This window comes from Bos mutus, chromosome 12, assembly GCF_027580195.1.
Source record: "Bos mutus isolate GX-2022 chromosome 12, NWIPB_WYAK_1.1, whole genome shotgun sequence".
NCBI lineage: Eukaryota > Metazoa > Chordata > Mammalia > Artiodactyla > Bovidae > Bos > Bos mutus.
This window is the reverse complement of record NC_091628.1, coordinates 33,392,338-33,411,538: the sequence shown is the minus strand read 5'-3', so window position 1 is coordinate 33,411,538 and position 19,201 is coordinate 33,392,338. Positions and strand designations below refer to the sequence as shown.

The following is a 19,201-nucleotide window of genomic DNA, read 5'->3' as shown; positions in this document are numbered from 1 at the left end:
ATGAAAAATGAAAGTGAAGTCGCTCAGTCGTGTCCGACTCTTAGCAACCCCATGGACTGCAGCCCACCAGGCTCCTCCATCCATGGGATTTTCCAGGCAAAAGTACTGGAGTGGGGTGCCATTGCCTTCTCCGATAGCCCTGCGCTATTCCCCCTCCTCGCTTCTAGGGCAGTTACATCTATCATGTAAATGCACGGATCCATGTTAACCTCTGTAAAATGATGTAAATCATGTTTGCTCTAGAGCCAAGAGATGTGTTAGGATTATTTTTCCTTTCTTGCTCAGGTTTCAGTTTTTCCTGTAGTTTCTGAAAGCTGTTCTTTTTTGCCTCTTAACTGAATTCTTCATACTTTCGATGCTCTACAAAATACTCTCCATGTGCTCCATCCTGGCGTTTGTTGTATGCTGTCCCGTCCGTCCTCCTTCCCTTCTGAAGCGCTCGTCCTCCAGGCTCCATCTAGATGGTCTGTTCCTTCTGCTCTGGAAATTCGTGTCCTGGACCCCTTGTCATCTTTATTCTCAAATTCTTCAGTCATGTTCCTGATGCATAAACATCAGTAGGTTCTTAACAAGCGTTACTTTGGTAGTGTATTTCTGAGACATTAGATAACCAGAAATATCTTTTTTTTTTTTTTTTTTTTTACTGTAATTGGTTGGTAGATTTGCTAGGTATAAAATCATAGGCTGAAATTCTTTTCCTCTCAGAATTCTGTGTCCTTTACCTTTCTTCTGAGAGAAACTCAATGCAGTTCTGATTCCCAGTCCTTTGTACTTAGACTCTAGGATACTTTCCTGTCTTCTCACAATGTTTTGTGTTCTGAAATTTGCACATGTGGGAAGGGGGGAGGATCTTCTTTCCTTTATGTGCCTTTTCAATCTAGAGACTGGTTTTCTTTAGTCTAGGAAATTTTTTTTCATTATCTTTTGTTTTGTTTTCAGTGATATCCTCCTCAACTTTCTGCATTTTGTCTTTCTACAGCTTAGTCATATATCAAACCTTGCGGTTTATCTCCCAAGCAGAATTGTATTTTCTTTGATTTTCTTCTATCTTATTTGTTGCCCTCTTGGAGATTCCTTGTCTTATCTGCTAGCCCTCTGATTGAGGTTTTTTTAAATGTTGATCTTTTTATTTCTTTTTAATTTGTAAGTGCTTTATTTATTTTCCTCCCTACCTTTATAGTAACATCCTGACCTTAGTTCATGGGTGAAATATCTTCTTATATCTCTTTGAGGATGTGAAATAAAATTTATTTGAAGTTTTCTTTTGTTCCCGTATTTCTTTCATTTTGTGTGGTTTTCTTTTTCTGTTTTTGAAAGCTCTTCTCAGAAGCTCCAATATGTGGTTTTAGACTTTCTTTAATCAGCTCTTTTATTTCTTATTTACATATTTTAACATTCACCTAATAAGGTAAACATTGAATAAGCTAAGACATTTCAGACAATCATAAAATTAATGTATGCTCATAGTAATTTGACCCTTGGATCAAAGGTGACAGCATTTTCTGTTTATCACATTTATTCTCATCTCCTGAAAGAATGTCTCAATAAGTTATGAAAATAATGGATAACAAACTTCTTAGCAAATCTAGTTAATGACAAGCATTATGCCTATTCCTTTACAACCTATTGTGAGAGTTTTCTTTCATGAAAATATAAAAAATGCATCATTATTACTGCATACTTGCATATATCCTTGGATAGCTATCAAGAGGTCTATCTCAGGAACGAATTCTGGAATTTTTCCCAGATGTTAATTAATTGAGTTATATATTAGATTCAAGTTAAATTGTATATTAGCTTATTTAGTGTAAGTCTAAGACTGACAAGTATCTGCAACAAGAAAAGCTATTTTGAGAATTTAACTCCCCATAAAATACATACCAGGCTGTAATTAGTGCCTTTAGCATTTGCTGATACTCTGTCTATATTAGTGTTTATATTAGCCTGTCTATATTAGCCTTTTAAAAAGATTGAAAAATGTTTCTGCTGGTTGTTAAACTGTTATTCTGAACCTATGCTTAAAATAGCTTCCCAGGTGGCACAATGGTAAAGAATCTGCCTGCCAATGCAGAAGATATGGGTTCAATCCCTGGATCAGGATTCCCCCTGGAGGAGGAAATGGCAACCCATTCCAGTATTCTTGCCTGGAAAATTCTATGGACAGAGGAGCCTGGAGGGCTAATGGATTGCAATCCATAGTATTGCAAAATAATTGAACATGACTGACCATACATACACACGTGCTTAAAATGGACAAGCTGTTATATTAGTGCCCCCAAATTATTTAAAATTATATTCTAAATATGAATCATGCCACAATTAAATAAAAGGCAATAAAATGCCATCATAGTAGCTCGATTGCTATGAATTTATTGAGGAGATATTTTCCCTTCTGAAAATAAAAGCTGAGGGCAAAGAAAAGGGAGAAGAAAAAGGGAAAAGTACTCAAGAAGGTTTTCCATGCTCATTCACCAGCATCACTCTGCCCTGTACTGACAACTTGGTGAGGCCTGGGGCGAATATGTGGTGTTGATTGAGAGAGGGGATGCTCTTTATGATATTTCCCATATTAATTCACTCAGAGATCCTGAGATTAAACCTACTGAAGCAGCTCCAAATGTGGGACCTTTGAGGAAACTGCCACTTGTAAGGGTCCCGTAGTCGCGAACTTTGAACATCACTTTTGGTACAGAGGGCAGGGTAGGAGTGCTTTTACAAAGCATGGTTTTGGCTTTTGTCTCATGTAGCTTCTCCTCTGATGGGACATTATCATCTGATGGGACAAACAAGGATGTTGGGCTAACTTGACCTCGTCTATAATGTTTTCCCCTATAGCTTCCCACCCTTCCCCCCACAACCCCAGAGTGATTATTCTGAGCCAGACTGTGTGCCTTGTTCTGGCCAGTCTTATATGAGTAAGTGCCTCTGGGTGGATGTCCAGAAGTGCCTGGCCCATGAGCAAATATTTAGTCAGCAGTGAAATAAATGAGCTATAAACTTTAAGTGCCATTTATAAAATTTAATGCAAAGTGCCTTTGCTTTGCTTCTGTGTTTGACCCTTGACCTATAACTGTTGCTGACACCCAGAGGCCCATCCTTGGCTTTCTTTTAACCCAGGGTCCCTCACTGGGTGTCTTCTACTCTCATTGATATGATTATTACCTATTTATTAATATTGAAAATATTTTCCTTATTTAGATTCTCCCCTGAGCATCGCACTATGGATTTCTCCCTGGGGAGCCAAGCCCATAGGTTCTGCACATTAACACACCCCCAAAACGAACTTGTCTTCTGCCCTCTCACCTCCAAGCTCCACCTCTGGTTGTGGTCATTACTAACCATTAGGGAAAAGCAAACCAAAACCACAATGAAATACCAATTCACACAACTCACACCCATTAAGATAGCTACTATTTAAAACACACATACCCACAGAAAATAACAAGTGTCGGTGCAGATATAGAGAAATTAGAACTTTTGTGCCTTGCTGGTGGGAAAGTTAAATGGTGTGCCCACTGTGGAAGACGGTATAGAAGTTCCTCAGAAAGTTGAACACAGTATTACCATACAATCCAGCAATTCCACTTCTGGATATACGTTCAAAAGAATCAAACACAAAAACCTGAATAGATACTTGGATATCAGAGTTCATAGGAACATTATTCACAGTATCCAAATGGTGGAAGCAACCCAAGGGTCCATCTGTGGAGGAAGAGATAAGCAAAATGTGGTCTATATATACAGTGAAATATTAGTCTGTCTTAAAAAGGACTGAAAGTCTGATAATTGCTACATTGTAGATAAACCTTGAAACTGTTATGCTTAAAGGTATAAGGCAGACACAAAAGGACAAATATTGCGTGATTCCACTTACATGAAGTGCCACACACACACACACACAGTAGCTTCAGTCATGTCCAGCTCTCCATGACCACCATGGACTGTAGCCCACCAGGCTCTTCTGTCCATGGGAATTCCCAGGCAAGAACACTGGAGTGGTTTACCATTTCCTTCTCCAATATGAAGCCACAGGAGTAGTTATTTCACAGAGACAGAATGCAGAAGAATGGTTACAAAGGGCTAGAGGGAGGAGGAAATGGGCAGATATTGGGATAGATATGGCAGGGATGGGAACTGTTTCAGTTTGGAACAATGAGAAAGTTCTGGAGATGGATGGTGGTGATGGTTTTACAACGATGCCAGTGTACTTAATGCCACTGAATCGCACACTTAAAATGGTTAAAATGGTAAATTTTATGTTACGTGTATTTTGCCACAGTAAGATAAATAAGTGTATATTGAGAGAGTTGCAGGCTTGTATATGCATATTTCTCTAGGGCATTCCTCTAAGGCAATGTGTGCAGCGCTGTTCACCTTCTTGAAGAACAGCTGTGTAATGTCCTTCAGAGTCTGAAGCCAGCCCTCTCCTCTCACTTCATTTCCCTTGTTCTAGCCACCTGGAAATTCACATCTGCTAAAATTACATGCAAGTCTTTCCTCTGCCTTTACTGTCCCTCTGCCCCTGTGAGTTGATGACGGAATCTGATACTTCAAGACCCAGCCAAGTACCTGCCACCTTTGGAAAAGCTGCAGTGACTCCTGTAGACAGAATCCATTTACCAAAGGACTCTTCCATCCCAAACTTGTCCTCAACCAGAGAGAGTCTTTAAGGGCAAGGACATGTCTGCCTCACCTTTGTACCAGCTACACATAGCACAGAACATAATTTGAAGCAGGGTCTTAGGAAATAGTTCAATAACTGAATTTTTAAAAATACATAGTATTTTTCTAATCCTTCTCAGAGGGTAGACAGTCCTTTGCCCCCACTTTCCAGAACAAGTAAATAAGGAAAAGAAATGTCACACCTCACCCAGGTTGCAGGTGTTAGATGACCTGTGGAGGTGGAGGGACAGCATCAGCGTTCTCTTGCCTTCTTCCAGTCCCCATCTGTGGAGCCAGGCCTTAAATCTTTCCTTTCATATGTTAGGAGCACTCCTTTATTGGTTATAAAACACAAGATCCCAAATATTTGCCATAGGTCCTGTCCATAAGTGGAATGATCTTATTCATATTTCTGCTACCCCTTCTGCAATAAACCCCCTGCCACTGTTCCAGCATCAGTTATCCCAGACGAAAGGCTCATTATTTCATTACTAGTCTCCAGGGCTGTTTGGTCTCGTAACACTGGAGCACGGGATTTGGGCTGAGAGTCTAAGCCTTGAACTATTAAAAAATGTAAGTAGTCCTTGACACAATTTGGAGCGATTACTTTCTATTGTGCCAAGAATTCCTTATTAAAAATCAATTTAATTGTGCATACTCCATCTGGTTGGTATTATGGTCTTTATGGGAAGGAAACACGTTTCTGTATTTACCTGATGGTCCATAGGACAAGCACGTAACTGCAGAAAAGGAGGCATTTGGTAGCCCTGAAAAATTAAAGAGACTTTGAGGTTGTTTACCAGATTTAACTTTACCAACTTATGGGTCTTTTGGGCTATAAGGCTCAACATCATCCATCATTTGGGATTTTAATGGAAAAGAAAATGTTTAAACTGAAGCAAGAAAATTACTATATGCACATCATATGCTATATTTATTTGCAGGTAACAAATTCTGTTTTATTCTGTTGACATTCTTATCTCTTTAAACATAACTTAGATGGTCACATTAGTATTAATTTATGTTATTTTATATTAAAAATTTTTGGATAATGAAAGGTGAGAGGTTTACTCTTGTCTGCTGGGTTGGTTTCAACCATATTAGTGAAAGACTGTAATATTTCAGCTTAAAATACTGGAGGAAAATGTTTTTAGAACCAGAGTGGTTGCATTTTGTTTTGTGGCATGTTTTTCAAGGCAGTTTCTATGTTAATTTAAAAAGGAGACTTAGCTTCCTTCCATGTTATTAGAAGCTGAAGACTGAGATCATTCTGTTAATAAGTTTTTTAAACTTCTTACATGCTTATAGTTGTGAAGTATTTTGTTCCTGTCTCATCTTAAACCGTCAACAGCATGGTGAGTTGCCATAAATATTGATTTGATTCTGAATCACCTTAACATCAATGTTTTTTTTTAAAAAATCACTGATTTGTTATGCAGGGTCTACTGTTAATAACTACAGCAGTCTATCAGACAACTATTTGGTAGCAATCATAATATCACAAATCGTCTCTGTGCCCTGATTTTGTCACTTGTGAAATGCAGCCCGTGCCTTTGTTGGGACTTCTAGGAGGTTTAAATGATTTACTCCACGTAGAGTGCTCAAAGTTTCTGTGCAGAGTAAGCATCAAATACACATTAGCTTTTATCGTCAGTGTCAGAAATGACAACGACAGTTCTGCAGTGGGTGGTTTTCTTTCCATTTATTTCGTAAAAACAAGAAGCTCGAGGTGAATTAAGGAAGCTTCCCCCATCACAGAAATTCAGTGGGTGTGATTGATATCATCTCTGGCTGCACACATCTCTCAGATGATGGGGCAGATAGGTAACAAGGCGACAGAAAGTACAGGAGATAAGTGAGCATGGTGAAGTGACAGAGAATAAGGTGTTTTCTTCTACGAAATTCTTGAAAGGAATGCGTATTTGTTGTATGGTAGCAATGTGTACAGAAAAATAACTCCCTCCTCATCCACCTCTATTTCTGCACTAATAGTCACTTCCATGCTTTTCTCTGCGTTCATAGAAATACATAAACATGCAGCATTTTTGCTGTAGTTTTACAAGAGGTGGATTCTATACACATCACTGTGTAACTTTCTTGTGTTGGTTTGCCTTGAAAAAAAATCCTCAGAAGTTTTGTAAGCATGTGCTGTTTGCCGTGAGCGCTGGGCCTGTCCAGGACTGGCCCAGAAAGAAAAAACCCCGTAGTTTTCAGAGATGAAGCCAGCCTGTTTATTACCATAGTCTTCATTTAATTCTGTCCACTTAGTCCCATCTTTATTGGACAAAACATCTTGAAGGGGGACGTTTCTAGGGTATTTTGCTACTATTTGTTTTTACTAAGTTTTTTTAATGTGGATCATTTTAGAAGTCTTTATTGAGTTTGTTACAGTATTCTTCCATTTTACGATGTGGCTGCAAGGCTCGTGTGATTTTAGTTCCCCAACCATGGATCGAACCTGCACGCCCCCTACTGGAAGGCATAGTCTTAGCCCCTGGACCACCAGGGAAGTCCCCCTACCTAGTGCTTTTTTGGTTTTTTTTTACTGTTCTATTATTTTTATTTCTGATAACTCTTAACTCTGTCATAGCACCCCTGAATTATTTTCCCTTGATTTCCTAACTACCTACCTACAGACTTTCCTGTTCATTTTGTCTTGTCTTTGGTCAGTTCCATGCTGATTCTCTGGCACACATTCCTTCATTCACGTACACATAGATTTTACATTTTTAAAAGACAGACTTGCTGCATTCCCACCCTTATAAAGAACTTCAAGGGATCTGTTTTTCCACTGTTAACAGTACTGCAAAAGAAGACGTATTTTAACATACAGGTGCTTTTATTTATGAGAAATGAACTTCTAAAAATAGAATTTCTAGGTAAGGTGTGTGCTTCTTTTCTATCCTAATACATATTGCCAGATCGAATTCCAAGAAGACTGTAGCGCTTTGACTTTGATCGGCTCAGACCCATCTGCACATCAGTAGATCACAGTGTTGCTGCCATTTTAGTGAGGAACTGTGGCTGATTTATTTAACTACTCTCTGGAGGGTACTTTTCCACTTCAGCCCTCTACTGTGGGTCTGGGAAGAGCAGAGTAAACTGAGGGTCAGGTCCGCCCATTCCCGGGTGAAACCATCACCCAAGCATGTGGGCTGGGGGCTCAGACTCTGAGCGGCAGCTGGGCTAACCGCCGAGGTGGTACAGTGGCGCCCGGGACCCTAGACAGGAGTCTATGCAGTCAGCCAGGACGGTTACTGCATTCTTGGCAGAGGGGCAGCAGTTAAAGCAAGAAAGGATCTTTTTCCAAGAAGGAAAAGCCATTTAATAAGTTTGGGTCAGTTTGCTCCTAACAGCACTGCATTTGAGCAGGAGAAACCCCAGGAGCTTGGCAAACCATGTTGCTGGCCAGTCTTCCCACCAGCTCACAAGTATGAGGCTCTCCGGCAGAGCCTGGCTCTCCGCTTTGACTGCAGCCATTTAATATCATTCCTAGTTAACAGCAGAGTGAAGGCAGAGGAATCTTTGCCCCCTTAGTCCAGAAGAGTAAGATTTAGTGACTGTAGCAAGCCATGGTCCAAGTAACCCCACTGCAGAGGGCGGGTGGTCTGTCTGTTTTGCAGGCTGTGTGCCTGGGTGTGCGGCTTGGAGCCCTGGTGCTCCAAAATTGACGGTGATGTTTGCGAATGGGTAGTGCTGTCTGTTTTAGTAGATGAATTAGCATTTGTATATGACTAACCAGTGTGAAAGTCTGATTTTACAGTGTGTCAGGGAGTCGTCGTGTACCTGTCTCGTGGATAAATAAAGTAAAAACTCAGTAAGTTTATATAAATATTTTAAAATACCGTGTGTTCTACTTTTTCCATTTCACCTAGGGAGATCTTGCCAAAATAAAATCAAGTTTGAGTGTTTACGGCGTAAGAGAAAACCAGCTCATGGATTTTGAATTTAGGAGATGAATTGTGTATTTTTGTTTATTTTTGTTTTAATTTTTTTCCTCTCCCAAATAAATATTTCTAATGAAATAAACAGATCTAATCATCTAATGATGGATTATTTGAATGAAGATGGAAACTAAATTGGAAATGTTGAAAATGAGCTGGCTTATGCCTCTTAAAAAGCTGCAGCACCTGCAATTGATAAAAATTAGTACAAACATATCAAAAATCTTGGAAGAAACATGCGGCTCAGCCAGGGCCAACTTGGACAGAATCATAACATTGCCTGCTTAGAGGAAATATCTCAACATTCAGCTAATCAGGGATGTTAATCTGAAGTGAAGATTGAAAATTGTGACTTGGTTAGGATCGCTCAGGGTGAAGGTTAATGCTGAGAAAGACATGCTTGATTTCTTAGGATTTGTTTTTTTCCTTACTGTGAATTTCAACAACTAGACTGTCGCAGTTACACGAAATTCACTCAGTCTTTAAAGTGGTATCTCAGTGATAATTTATCAAGATATATTCTGGTTTAGGGATCTCGTTTTGTCCAGTGTTGCAGTCACATCCATTGCTGCCACAGTCTCTAAGGTGTAGGGCCTGTGGCTCTATGTATGAGGTCAGCCCAGAGGGGAGTTACTCAAAAGGAAGCAAAGCTTTCTGAAAACCCACCTTGTACATGCACACATACAAGCATGACTTCCTGCAGTCTGTCATGTGGCGTTATTTTGCATATGAAAAACATATTACAATATTATTTCAAAACTTTATCATGTTGACCTCATGAACCTATTTCTTTCATCCAGGCTTTCTCCGTAGTGGCACTGTTGACACCTTGGACCAGACAGTTCCTTGCTGTACGGAGCTTTCCAGGTCATCCAATGATACTTAGCAGAATCTTTGGCCTCTACCCACCAGATGCCAATAACACACTCAAATGGTTTCCAGGCATGGTCAGGTGTCTCAGAGGCAAAATCAACCCAGTTGAGAATAACTGCTTGAAACAGTTATCTAAATAAAACATGGACATGTTTAAAAAGTTCACAGAGGTATGAGTGAGTCTCCATACTACTCCCAAGAGACAACTTCTGCTACATCAAGATAATGAATATTAACCATCTGAGTGTGCTTATTTAGGCAATGGCACCCCACTCCAGTACTCTTGCCTGGAAAATCCCATGGACTGAGGAGCCTGGTAGGCTGCAGTCCATGGGGTCGCTAAGAGTCGTACACGACTGAGCGACTTCACTTTCACTTTTCACTTGCATGCATTGGAGGAGGAAATGGCAACCCACTCCAGTGTTCTTGCCTGGAGAATCCCAGGGACGGCGGGGCCTGGTAGGCTGCCGTCTATGGGGTCGCACAGAGTTGGACACAACTGAAGCGACTGAAGTGACTTAGCAGCAGCAGCAGCGTGCTTATTTAACTTATATGCAGGGTACATCATGAGAAACGCTGGGCTGGAAAAAGCACAAGCTGGAATCCAGATTGCCGGGAGAAATATCAATAACCTCAGATATGCAGATGACACCACCCTTATGGCAGAAAGTGAAGAGGAACTAAAAAGCCTCCTGATGAAAGAGAAAGAGGAGAGTGAAAAAGTTGGCTTAAAACTCAACATTCAGAAAACTAAGATCATGACATCTGCTCCCATCACTTCATGGGAAATACATGGGGAAACAGTGGAAACAGTATCAGACTTTATTTTTTGGGGATCCAAAATCACTGCAGATGGTGATTGCAGCCATGAAACTAAAAGACGCTTACTCCTTGGAAGGAAAGTTATGCTTTTGAGATAGCATATTCAAAAGCAGAGACATTACTTTGCCAACAAAGGTCCATCTAGTCAAGGCTATGGTTTTTCCAGTGGTCATGTATGGATGTGAGATTTGGACTGTGAAGAAAGCTGAGCGCCAAAGAATTGATGCTTTTGAACTGTGGTGTTGGAGAAGAGAGTCCCTTGGACTGCAAGGAGGTCCAACCAGTCCATTCTAATGGAGATCAGTCCTGGGTGTTCATTGGAAGGACTGATGCTGAAGCTGAAACTCCAATACTTTGGCCACCTCATGCAAAGAGTTGACTCATTGGAAAAGACCCTGAAGCTGGGAGGGATTGGGGGCAAGAGGAGAAGGGGACAACAGAGGATGAGATGGCTGGATGGCATCACCAACTCGATGGACGTGAGTCTGGGTAAACTCCGGGAGTTGGTGATGGACAGGGAGGCCTGGCGGGCTGCAATTCATGGGGTTGCAAAGAGTTGGACATGACTGAGTGACTGAACTGAACTGAACTGAACCCCTTAGTATTAGTATTTTATGTTGAATGCTCTATGATTATAGCTATAAGATATAGAGTATGTTCCTAGAAGTGGAATTGCTAGATCAAAGGAAAAATATATTAAACATATTTGTGGACAGTGCTGTATTGCCATCTGGGTATGAGAGTAGCTATTTTCTCAGGTTGTCAAACTTTTAAATCTTTGACCATTTGTTGGGTGAAAAATGATATCCCTTTGTGTGTGTGTTTCACAAAAAATGAGATTTCTTACATTTATAAGTGGTTTTGTGTCCTGTGATCACACTGCATGTGTATGCTTTGCCTGTTTTCCTAACAGTTTGTTGGGCATTTCCTTTGTCATTTGAGTAACTCTTTATAGAGAAAGGAAGTTAGATCTTCATAGATATTACAAATACAAATTTATATATACTGCTTATTCATCTTCTTTCAACTTTATTAATGTTTGTCTCTATAGAAGTGTTCCAAATGTGTTTCTCTTTTTGTATGATTTCTGAACTTAATGTCCTATAGAGAGTCAATTTCACATACAAAAAAATAACTTTTTTTCCTGCTGTCTCCTAATGCTTTGTGTTGGGTGTCATGGTTAAGTATTCAAGCCATCTGTAATTAGTTTCAGTATATGGAGTGAGACCAAAACAACCTAAAACTTTTCCTAAATACTGTGGTAACATTATAAAGGGCATTTCAACAGAGTGAGATAAAGGTGGCTTGTGAACCAAATGCTGTTGACATAACTGCCTCTGTCTGGGTTCAGAGTAATGAAGCTGGATCCACCGTTGGTGCTCATAGGAACCAGTGGAAGGCCATTACATCTCCGTAAGGAAGGACAGTGACCTCAAGATGGCAGGCGAGGGCCTCGTCCATTGCAGGACTTTGTAGGTTAGGGTTATGAATTCAATCTTATTTGAATAGTGTTTCTTTTTCACATTTCTCTTGTACTTAGCATGTATTTGGGGTTTCATATTTTTAATCCATTCAGCATTGTTCAGTGTATTATTAATGTAACATATTTGGTATTACTTCTGTCATCACATTTTATGTTATGTTTTCAGCTCTTGCTGTTTCCTTGGTTTCTACCTGTTGCTGAAATTCTCCTCATGCTTTATTTCCCTAAGGGCTTGTGACCTTGTGACAATACCAGAAGTCACCCCCTGCTGACTTCTGGTATTGTCCGCTGTGCTGGAGAAACATGACACCAACTTGACTTTTCCCCTTGTAGGCTAATTGGTTTTCCTGCTTGAATATATTAAAGAGTTGATACTGCAAAATTTCAAAAGTCATTAACTGATACACCAGGGTACACATGGGTTTTGATCTTTTTGTAGCTGTTGTTTTGTTTTCTGGGGACAAACGGTGTCTTCTGTATTTATTGGCTGAGTAAGGTTTTAGACCATTTCAGGAATTTTTCTTCTATTATATCTTTGAACATTTGTTTCTAGTCTACTTTTTTTTTAAAGGTACGCCTTTTCGGACTTTTGCTGTTATATTTGGAAGGCTGTCAGTTTCTCTTAAATTCAGTGTTAACTTTTGTCCGTTGTGCAGCATTTTTCTACTCGAGCCTGTACTACCCAACCCAGACTAGTTTCAGCCGTGTCCATCCTGCGTTTTGTTTCTCTTTGTGCGTGTGCTCAGATGCTCAGTTGTGTCCAACTCTTTGTGACTCCATGGACTGTAGCCCACCAGGCTCCTCTGTCCATGAAATTCTCCAGGCAAGAATACTGGTGTGGGTTGCCATTTCCTTCTCCAGGGGATCTTCCCAACCCAGGGATTGCACCCACATCTCTTGCATCTCTGGCATTGGCAGGCAGATTCTTTACCCCCACTGCTATGTGGGAAGCCCATTTTTATTTCCTTTATGTGTCCTTAATCTGTCCCATCAGCCTCTTACTATTTCCCTCTTTGATATCTTACACATCTTGTTTCAGCTTGTTTCAGGGAAAGGTCACATCTTCTTTAGCTCTTTTAGGCTTGTCGAGAACATTCGAAATATTTTTCTGTGCTTTGAACTGGTTCTTTCTATGGAGATTGTTTCATATTTGACCATTTATTTATGTCATATTATTATGTTTATTTTTTATTATTTTGTAATGACGTCTAGGGGAGGGGACTTCAGAGTTTTTCAGAACACTTTCTCATCAATGCTTTGTCTCTTCCACATGGGTCGCCTGTCCCTTTGCAATCGTGCCCACCTCCCTCACCACCGCTTTTCCTCTGCAGGTGAGTTGGAGGCCTCTACACCTCAGGGTGAATTTCTCTGTGTTACAGCTTTCCTATTAGGTGAATTTGCATTTATTTCTTTTTGGTTTACCTCAATTAGCATCTGCCGAATTGATTGCCCTTTGCTCCCTACTGGGCCCTGCCATTCTCCTCCTCCATCACGTATGAGGAGAGGGGGCATATATATATGTATATTGCCCTTGAACTCAGTGTGCCTGCTATTGAATCAGTCTCAGGACATCAGTCATGACTCATCCGTATATCAATCTTACCCTCGAAATAAGAGCTGATTCTGCTCTTTCTGGGCTTGATTCACCTCTTTCTTGGAAACCTTTTTACTCTGAAGGGTTTTTATTTTTTTTTCTGTTTTCTTTGAATTAATTAATTACTAGGCTGTGTCGGGTCTTAGCTGTGGCGCGTGGGACCCTTTCATTGCACCACCGGATTCTCTAGTTGCGGCTCACAGGCTCAGTAGTCGCAGTGCACACGTGTAGTTGCTACGCAGCGTGTGGGAGTCTTAGTTCCCCAACCAGGGGTCAGACCAAGGTTCCTTGCATTACAAGACAGATTCTCACCCACTGAACCACCAGGGATGTCCTGTCTCTGAAGGTTTTATCTGCTATTGACATTCTCGTCTTACTGATCAGTTTCTATTCTATGTCATTTGTAGTTTTAACTAAGGCTATCTCATAGTTTCATTGACAATAGCTATTTCTTTTTTGTTTTCAATTATGTTTTCTGCTTTCAGTTGCTATTAGGGAGGGGAGGGCAGTAAAAATATTACTACTCTATTTTCAACAAAAACCAATGAATTAACTGAAATAAGTGATAAAATAGTTCTGTTTGCTAGGTATTTATCAATGTTCACTCAGTTGTTTGAGAAAATGACAAAGAAAAGTATAACACAATCTTGGGAAAATTAGGTTAAGACCCTTAAAACGGTTTATAATTGTGTTTGTATCTTATATGGATCTGGACTCTCATTACACTAAAAGTTTGGTTGAAGCACTGATTGCCGAGGCCTCACATGATAGGGAGGCCATGTGGATAAAACTGCTGTTTTAGGGGTGGCTAATCTTTAAATTCAGTTCCCCAGGTGGCTCAGTGGTAAAGAATCTGCCTGCCAAGGCAGGAGATGCAAGAGATGTGGGTTCAATCCCTGGATCGGGAAGATCTGGAGGAGGAAATGGCAACTTCTTTCAATATTCTTGCCTGCAAAATTCCATGGACAGAGGAGTCTGATGGGCTACAGTACATGGGGCCGCAAAGAGTCAGACATGACTGAGCACACAAGTACTTTATGAGCTAAGAACACATGTGACCAACAGTGGAGTGTCTATTTTTTTTTCTTTTTTACTTTTATCTATTTGAAAGTCCTACAAAGATAAGTCATATTTATCAAGTCAATTTTATAGGGAAAAGAACATGAAGTAGAGCTCCTTCCCATATTGAGAACGTGCTGACCGAAACATTAGATATAAATTAAACATAAATTGCTTTTCTATAAATATGTGCATGCTAACTCTTAAAATCAATGAATGCCTTCAATGTACAGTTTCCTTAAAATGTTGGTATTTGTGATATTGGGAATCTGTATTTTATGGAAGAATAACCTCGGTCCTCTGGCTCCGTGTCCTTCGGCAGCTGTGTCCAGCTGGTGGTCCACATTCCCCACGATTCCTTTAGTGAATGGAAACATTTAGGTCAATATTGATATAAAACTTCATGAACTTCCTTCTCTTTCAGCTTTGGTTTGCCTTCGTTAATGGATTTTCTGGGCAGATTTTATTTGAACGTTGGTGCATCGGCTTGTACAACGTGGTAAGTAAGCACTCTCCCTCTCCCTCTGACAGCGTGCGGGGCCGCGCTGTTTGTGTCTGGGACGCGGAGCTAAGTCCCTCATCTGCATCCACGGCTCACATAGATCTTTAGGGCCTCCGTTGCTGCCACACATCCTGCAGAAGCACAAACTCCCCACACATGGTTTCAATCATCGCAGATCATTCCTGAATAACCCCATGAAATTATTAACCCATATATCTTGATAATAGACCCTTGTTACCTCCTGACTAAATGCCTGGGCAACATTTCCATGTTTGCAGCTCCAGAAAAAGAATTTCTGAACTCTGTCTAAACTCATTCTGCTCCATAATTTCGTTTCTGAATCCGTCAACACAGATGTGAATGTACAAAGCCTAACCTGCTGTCCTTTCTGTCCTTCTTAAAAGCATGTGTTTCCCTGTGAATGGACGTTTTCTCCCACAGTTAGTGCTAAAGTAATGAATTCTGACTCCCAGCTCCTGTGGCAAATGGTCTTCAGCTTATTTCGTATTTTTTATGATTTTCGAGTTCTCATTTCATTACTTGACTGTAATGAATTCAAAACCTAAAAATAAGTATCAACTATAGGCTAACATGACTAAGTAGCTACTTAGCTTTTTGTTTTCCTGGCAAGGGGTGTAACTTAAGGCAACCTTTCTTGAATTGTGCTTCCACACTTTTGTTTTGGACCCTTACTCTGACATTCTCTGCCTTGGGGGAGTTTGTACTCTGAAACAGCTGTCATAGGTAGGCATAGATGGAAGTTACCAGACATGCAATCATATAAATCATGGTGCTATAAATATTTAGAGTTTGTATATACATTTGTGGAGCGGGCAATGGCACCCCACTCCAGTACTCTTGCCTGGAAAATCCCATGGATGGAGGAGCCTGGTAGGCTGCAGTCCATGGAGTCGCTAAGAGTCGGACACGACTGAGCAACTTCACTTTCACTTTTCACTTTCATGCATTGGAGAAGGAAATGGCAACCCACTCCAGTGTTCTTGCCTGGAGAATCCCAGGGACGGGGGAGGCTGGTGGGCTGCCGTCTATGGGGTCGCACAGAGTCGGACACAACTGAAGCGACTTAGCAGCAGCAGCATATACATTTGTGGCTGGATATTCAAGTCATCCATCTACTCAGTCCCTTTTTTTTAAGTAGCCACTCTGCTAGGTGCACTATATATTAATAAAATACTACATACAACACCTAGAACACACAGCTTCAGCCCTGTAGAACTCAACAGATGAAGAGGGTCATATGTGGAGACTAAGATGGTGTTGAACCAAGTTCAGATCTTGGTTGATCAGTTGATAACTGTGTTACTCACCACAATGTACACTAGTACATTTTTTGCTAATAATTATGCCCCCAAAGACAGAAGTGACAAGTGGAGAGAATAGAGCTGAATTGATGGCCGTTTATCACCTGTGCTAGAAAAGCCAGTCTAACCACCTACCACATAGAAAGGGCCTCCCCTTGGGCAGGCTGTTAACTTTTCAGGACTTAGAAGTGTTTTGAGTAGGTTAAAATTATGTGACCATTCAAGGGGAAATATACTGACTGCTCCACAGTGATTTAGTATTGGAAAAGGCCAACCCTGGCCCACATACGTATAGTATTAGTAACTGGAAGGCTGAGACCTAAGAGGCTGTGCTTTAGCACTAAGAATTGAAATACACATCACCTGGTTACACAATAGAAGGAGTTTAGCCCTGTTTTCATGCTCAGGCAGGAGCACTGAATCCTCTCCTTAGTTCTCTTCCATCTTGGGCAGTTCAGGTTCATCCAGCAAACTCGTAGCTATGATACATCAGATGTTGATGGACTGTGGGACGGTTTTGGTCAATGTAGTCCTCAGACCACATGCATGAGCATCACCAGGATTTCTTTGACAATGTGGATTCCTGAGCACCATCCCAACTTAACAAAGAGTTTCCCAGAGATACTGAGAAACAAAACAACATTTTTAGAGAAACTTTCTAGCAGTGGTTATCTACATTAAAGTTTGACCCCCTAGGGTTTGGGATGTATTTTTTTAACTGTAATTTAAAAATCCAGAGGAGAGAGATATTGCAGCTGAGAAGTGAATTCTCAGGTGAAAAGACCCTGTTGCCACGGTATGGAAGTCGGTCACCAGGAAGTGGTGGCAGAGAGTTGGGACAGTCAAGTCCAGTGGGCTCAGAGGGTCATTGACTTCTCAGTCAGTCACTGGAAGTGCCAATGCTTTTGAGGACTGGAAGTCTGCCCGCCCCCTTGGAAATTGTCTGGGTCGCTTTTGTTTGAAATAAATAGAAACTTAGGGGAAAGATGTAAAAAAGATAGAAAGATACCTTCATCCATCAGTTATTAGCATTTTGCCCCCACTTGCATTCTCTCTCAAGACACTCACACGTGCACATATAGTCAAACATGCACACACACTGCCACACATGTATTTCTGAGCCAATTGGGAATCAGTTAAGACATCATGTCCCTGGGACTTCCCTGCTGGTGCAGTGGCTAAGACTCTGCTCTTCCAGCACAGGAGGCCTGGGTTCAATCCCTGGTCAGGGAACTAGATTGTACATGCTGCAGCTAAGACCCAGGGCAGCCAAATAAATAACAAATAAGCAATTTACTAAAAAAAATTTTTTTTAAAAAGACATCATGTCCCTTCTGCTTTATCCTTAAATGCATAGCTGGTAAGACAGTTCTCTTATGTAATCACAGTGTGATGATCAAAATCATGAAGTTTAACATGGCTACAACACTGCCGTCTAATCTATGCATACATGCATGCTAAGTCGCTACAGTTGTGTCCGACTCTTTGCGACCCTTTGGGGTATAGCCTGCCAGGCTCTTCTGTCCATGGGATTCTCCAGGCAAGAATACTGGAGTGGATTCCCATGCCCTCCTCCAGGGGATCTTCCCAACCCAGGGATCAAACCTGGGTCTCCTTTGGCTCCTACACTGCAGGCAGATTCTTTGCCACTGAGCCACCAGGGAAGCCCTTACCAGCCCATATTCCAATTTTGTCATTACTCTTCTGTTTAGTATTTCCTTCCCCTCCAGGTTGCTCCACAGATACCCAGGGCAAGAGGCAGTTAGTGACATCTGAGACAATGCTAGTGGGCGCTTTTCTGGGCTGGGGTCTGTCTTCCCATTTTCTTCAAGCAATATTGCTTTTCCTTCTTCAGTACTTAACTCTTCATGTTTGATTCGCCAAACCAGCTAAAGCGGCAAATTACTGTTTCCCAATTTAATTCTCACAGGGCTGAGTTAAATAGCTCTGAAACTAACTTCAGATTCCTCCATATCCTGAAGTCATGGATCAGTGCTACCCTATTAGATGTTAGTTATATCCACAGTCAGATTTCTCCATTTTATTTACGGGTAGGATGAGACCAAAGAAGCCACCAGTGACAAAAGCTACCATGATCAAATGGATTTCAGTTACATTTTATCCATTTTTTTTGTGAAGAGATGACTTTTTAACAACAAAGAAATGTACCCGACTTAATTTTATCAAGCCAGCAGAATTTGAAGAAGACTGATCCCAGCTTCACTTATAAACAGAAATGTACAAATTATAAATAAGGTGTCAGCAAATAGAGTTCAATGGCGTATCAAAAGGATAAAATATTTGACAGATAATTGGTTTATTTCAGAAATGTAGGAGAGTCAAAACTTCAAAAAACTTTCTAAATATCACTATATCAGCCAAATAAAGAAGAAAAATGTGATCCCATCAGTAGATGCTGCAAAAGTTATTGAGTCAATCCAATTTCCAGTCCTAAAATAAGGAATCTAAGTAACATAATAAAGAAGTCAATCAGCTATAATGCATACTATTTATGAAAAACTAGTACCATACTACCATAAATGGTAAAATCCTAAAACTGTTTCATTTTAAATAAGAAATTAGTCAGGGATTCCTGTCATTGCTACATAATTCACCATTGTTTGGGAATTTTCAGCAACTGCCAAGAAAATTAAATAGCTATTACAAATACTAGGATAAAGTAAAATATTTATGTGCTTATACAAATATGTGAACCAAAAATGGCTGTGTAAATATGTTCATATGACTGTACAGCTAAAAAGCCCAAAACATATCAGTAAAGAAATGATAGAATTATAAAAAAATTATAAAATTGTAAGATTTTGATTATAAGTTATAAAACTATAAGACAATGATAAAATTATAAGAAAATCTAATAAGGTGACTAGATTCATAATAAATACATGAAAACCAATAGCTTTTTCTGACCTGACAATCACT

At 40.3% G+C, this 19,201-nt stretch overlaps 1 protein-coding gene across 2 annotated transcripts in view; it reads left to right on the top strand.

Moving 5' to 3' along the window:
* Nucleotides 1–19,201, top strand: part of LOC102280627 (phospholipid-transporting ATPase IB) — a 455,079-nt gene that overhangs the window by 278,371 nt on the left and 157,507 nt on the right. For both annotated transcript variants that reach the window (XM_070380503.1, XM_070380504.1), the window contains exon 28: nucleotides 14,862–14,936. In XM_070380503.1, the coding sequence (XP_070236604.1) occupies nucleotides 14,862–14,936 (75 nt within the window). The remainder of the gene's footprint in view (nucleotides 1–14,861; nucleotides 14,937–19,201) is intronic.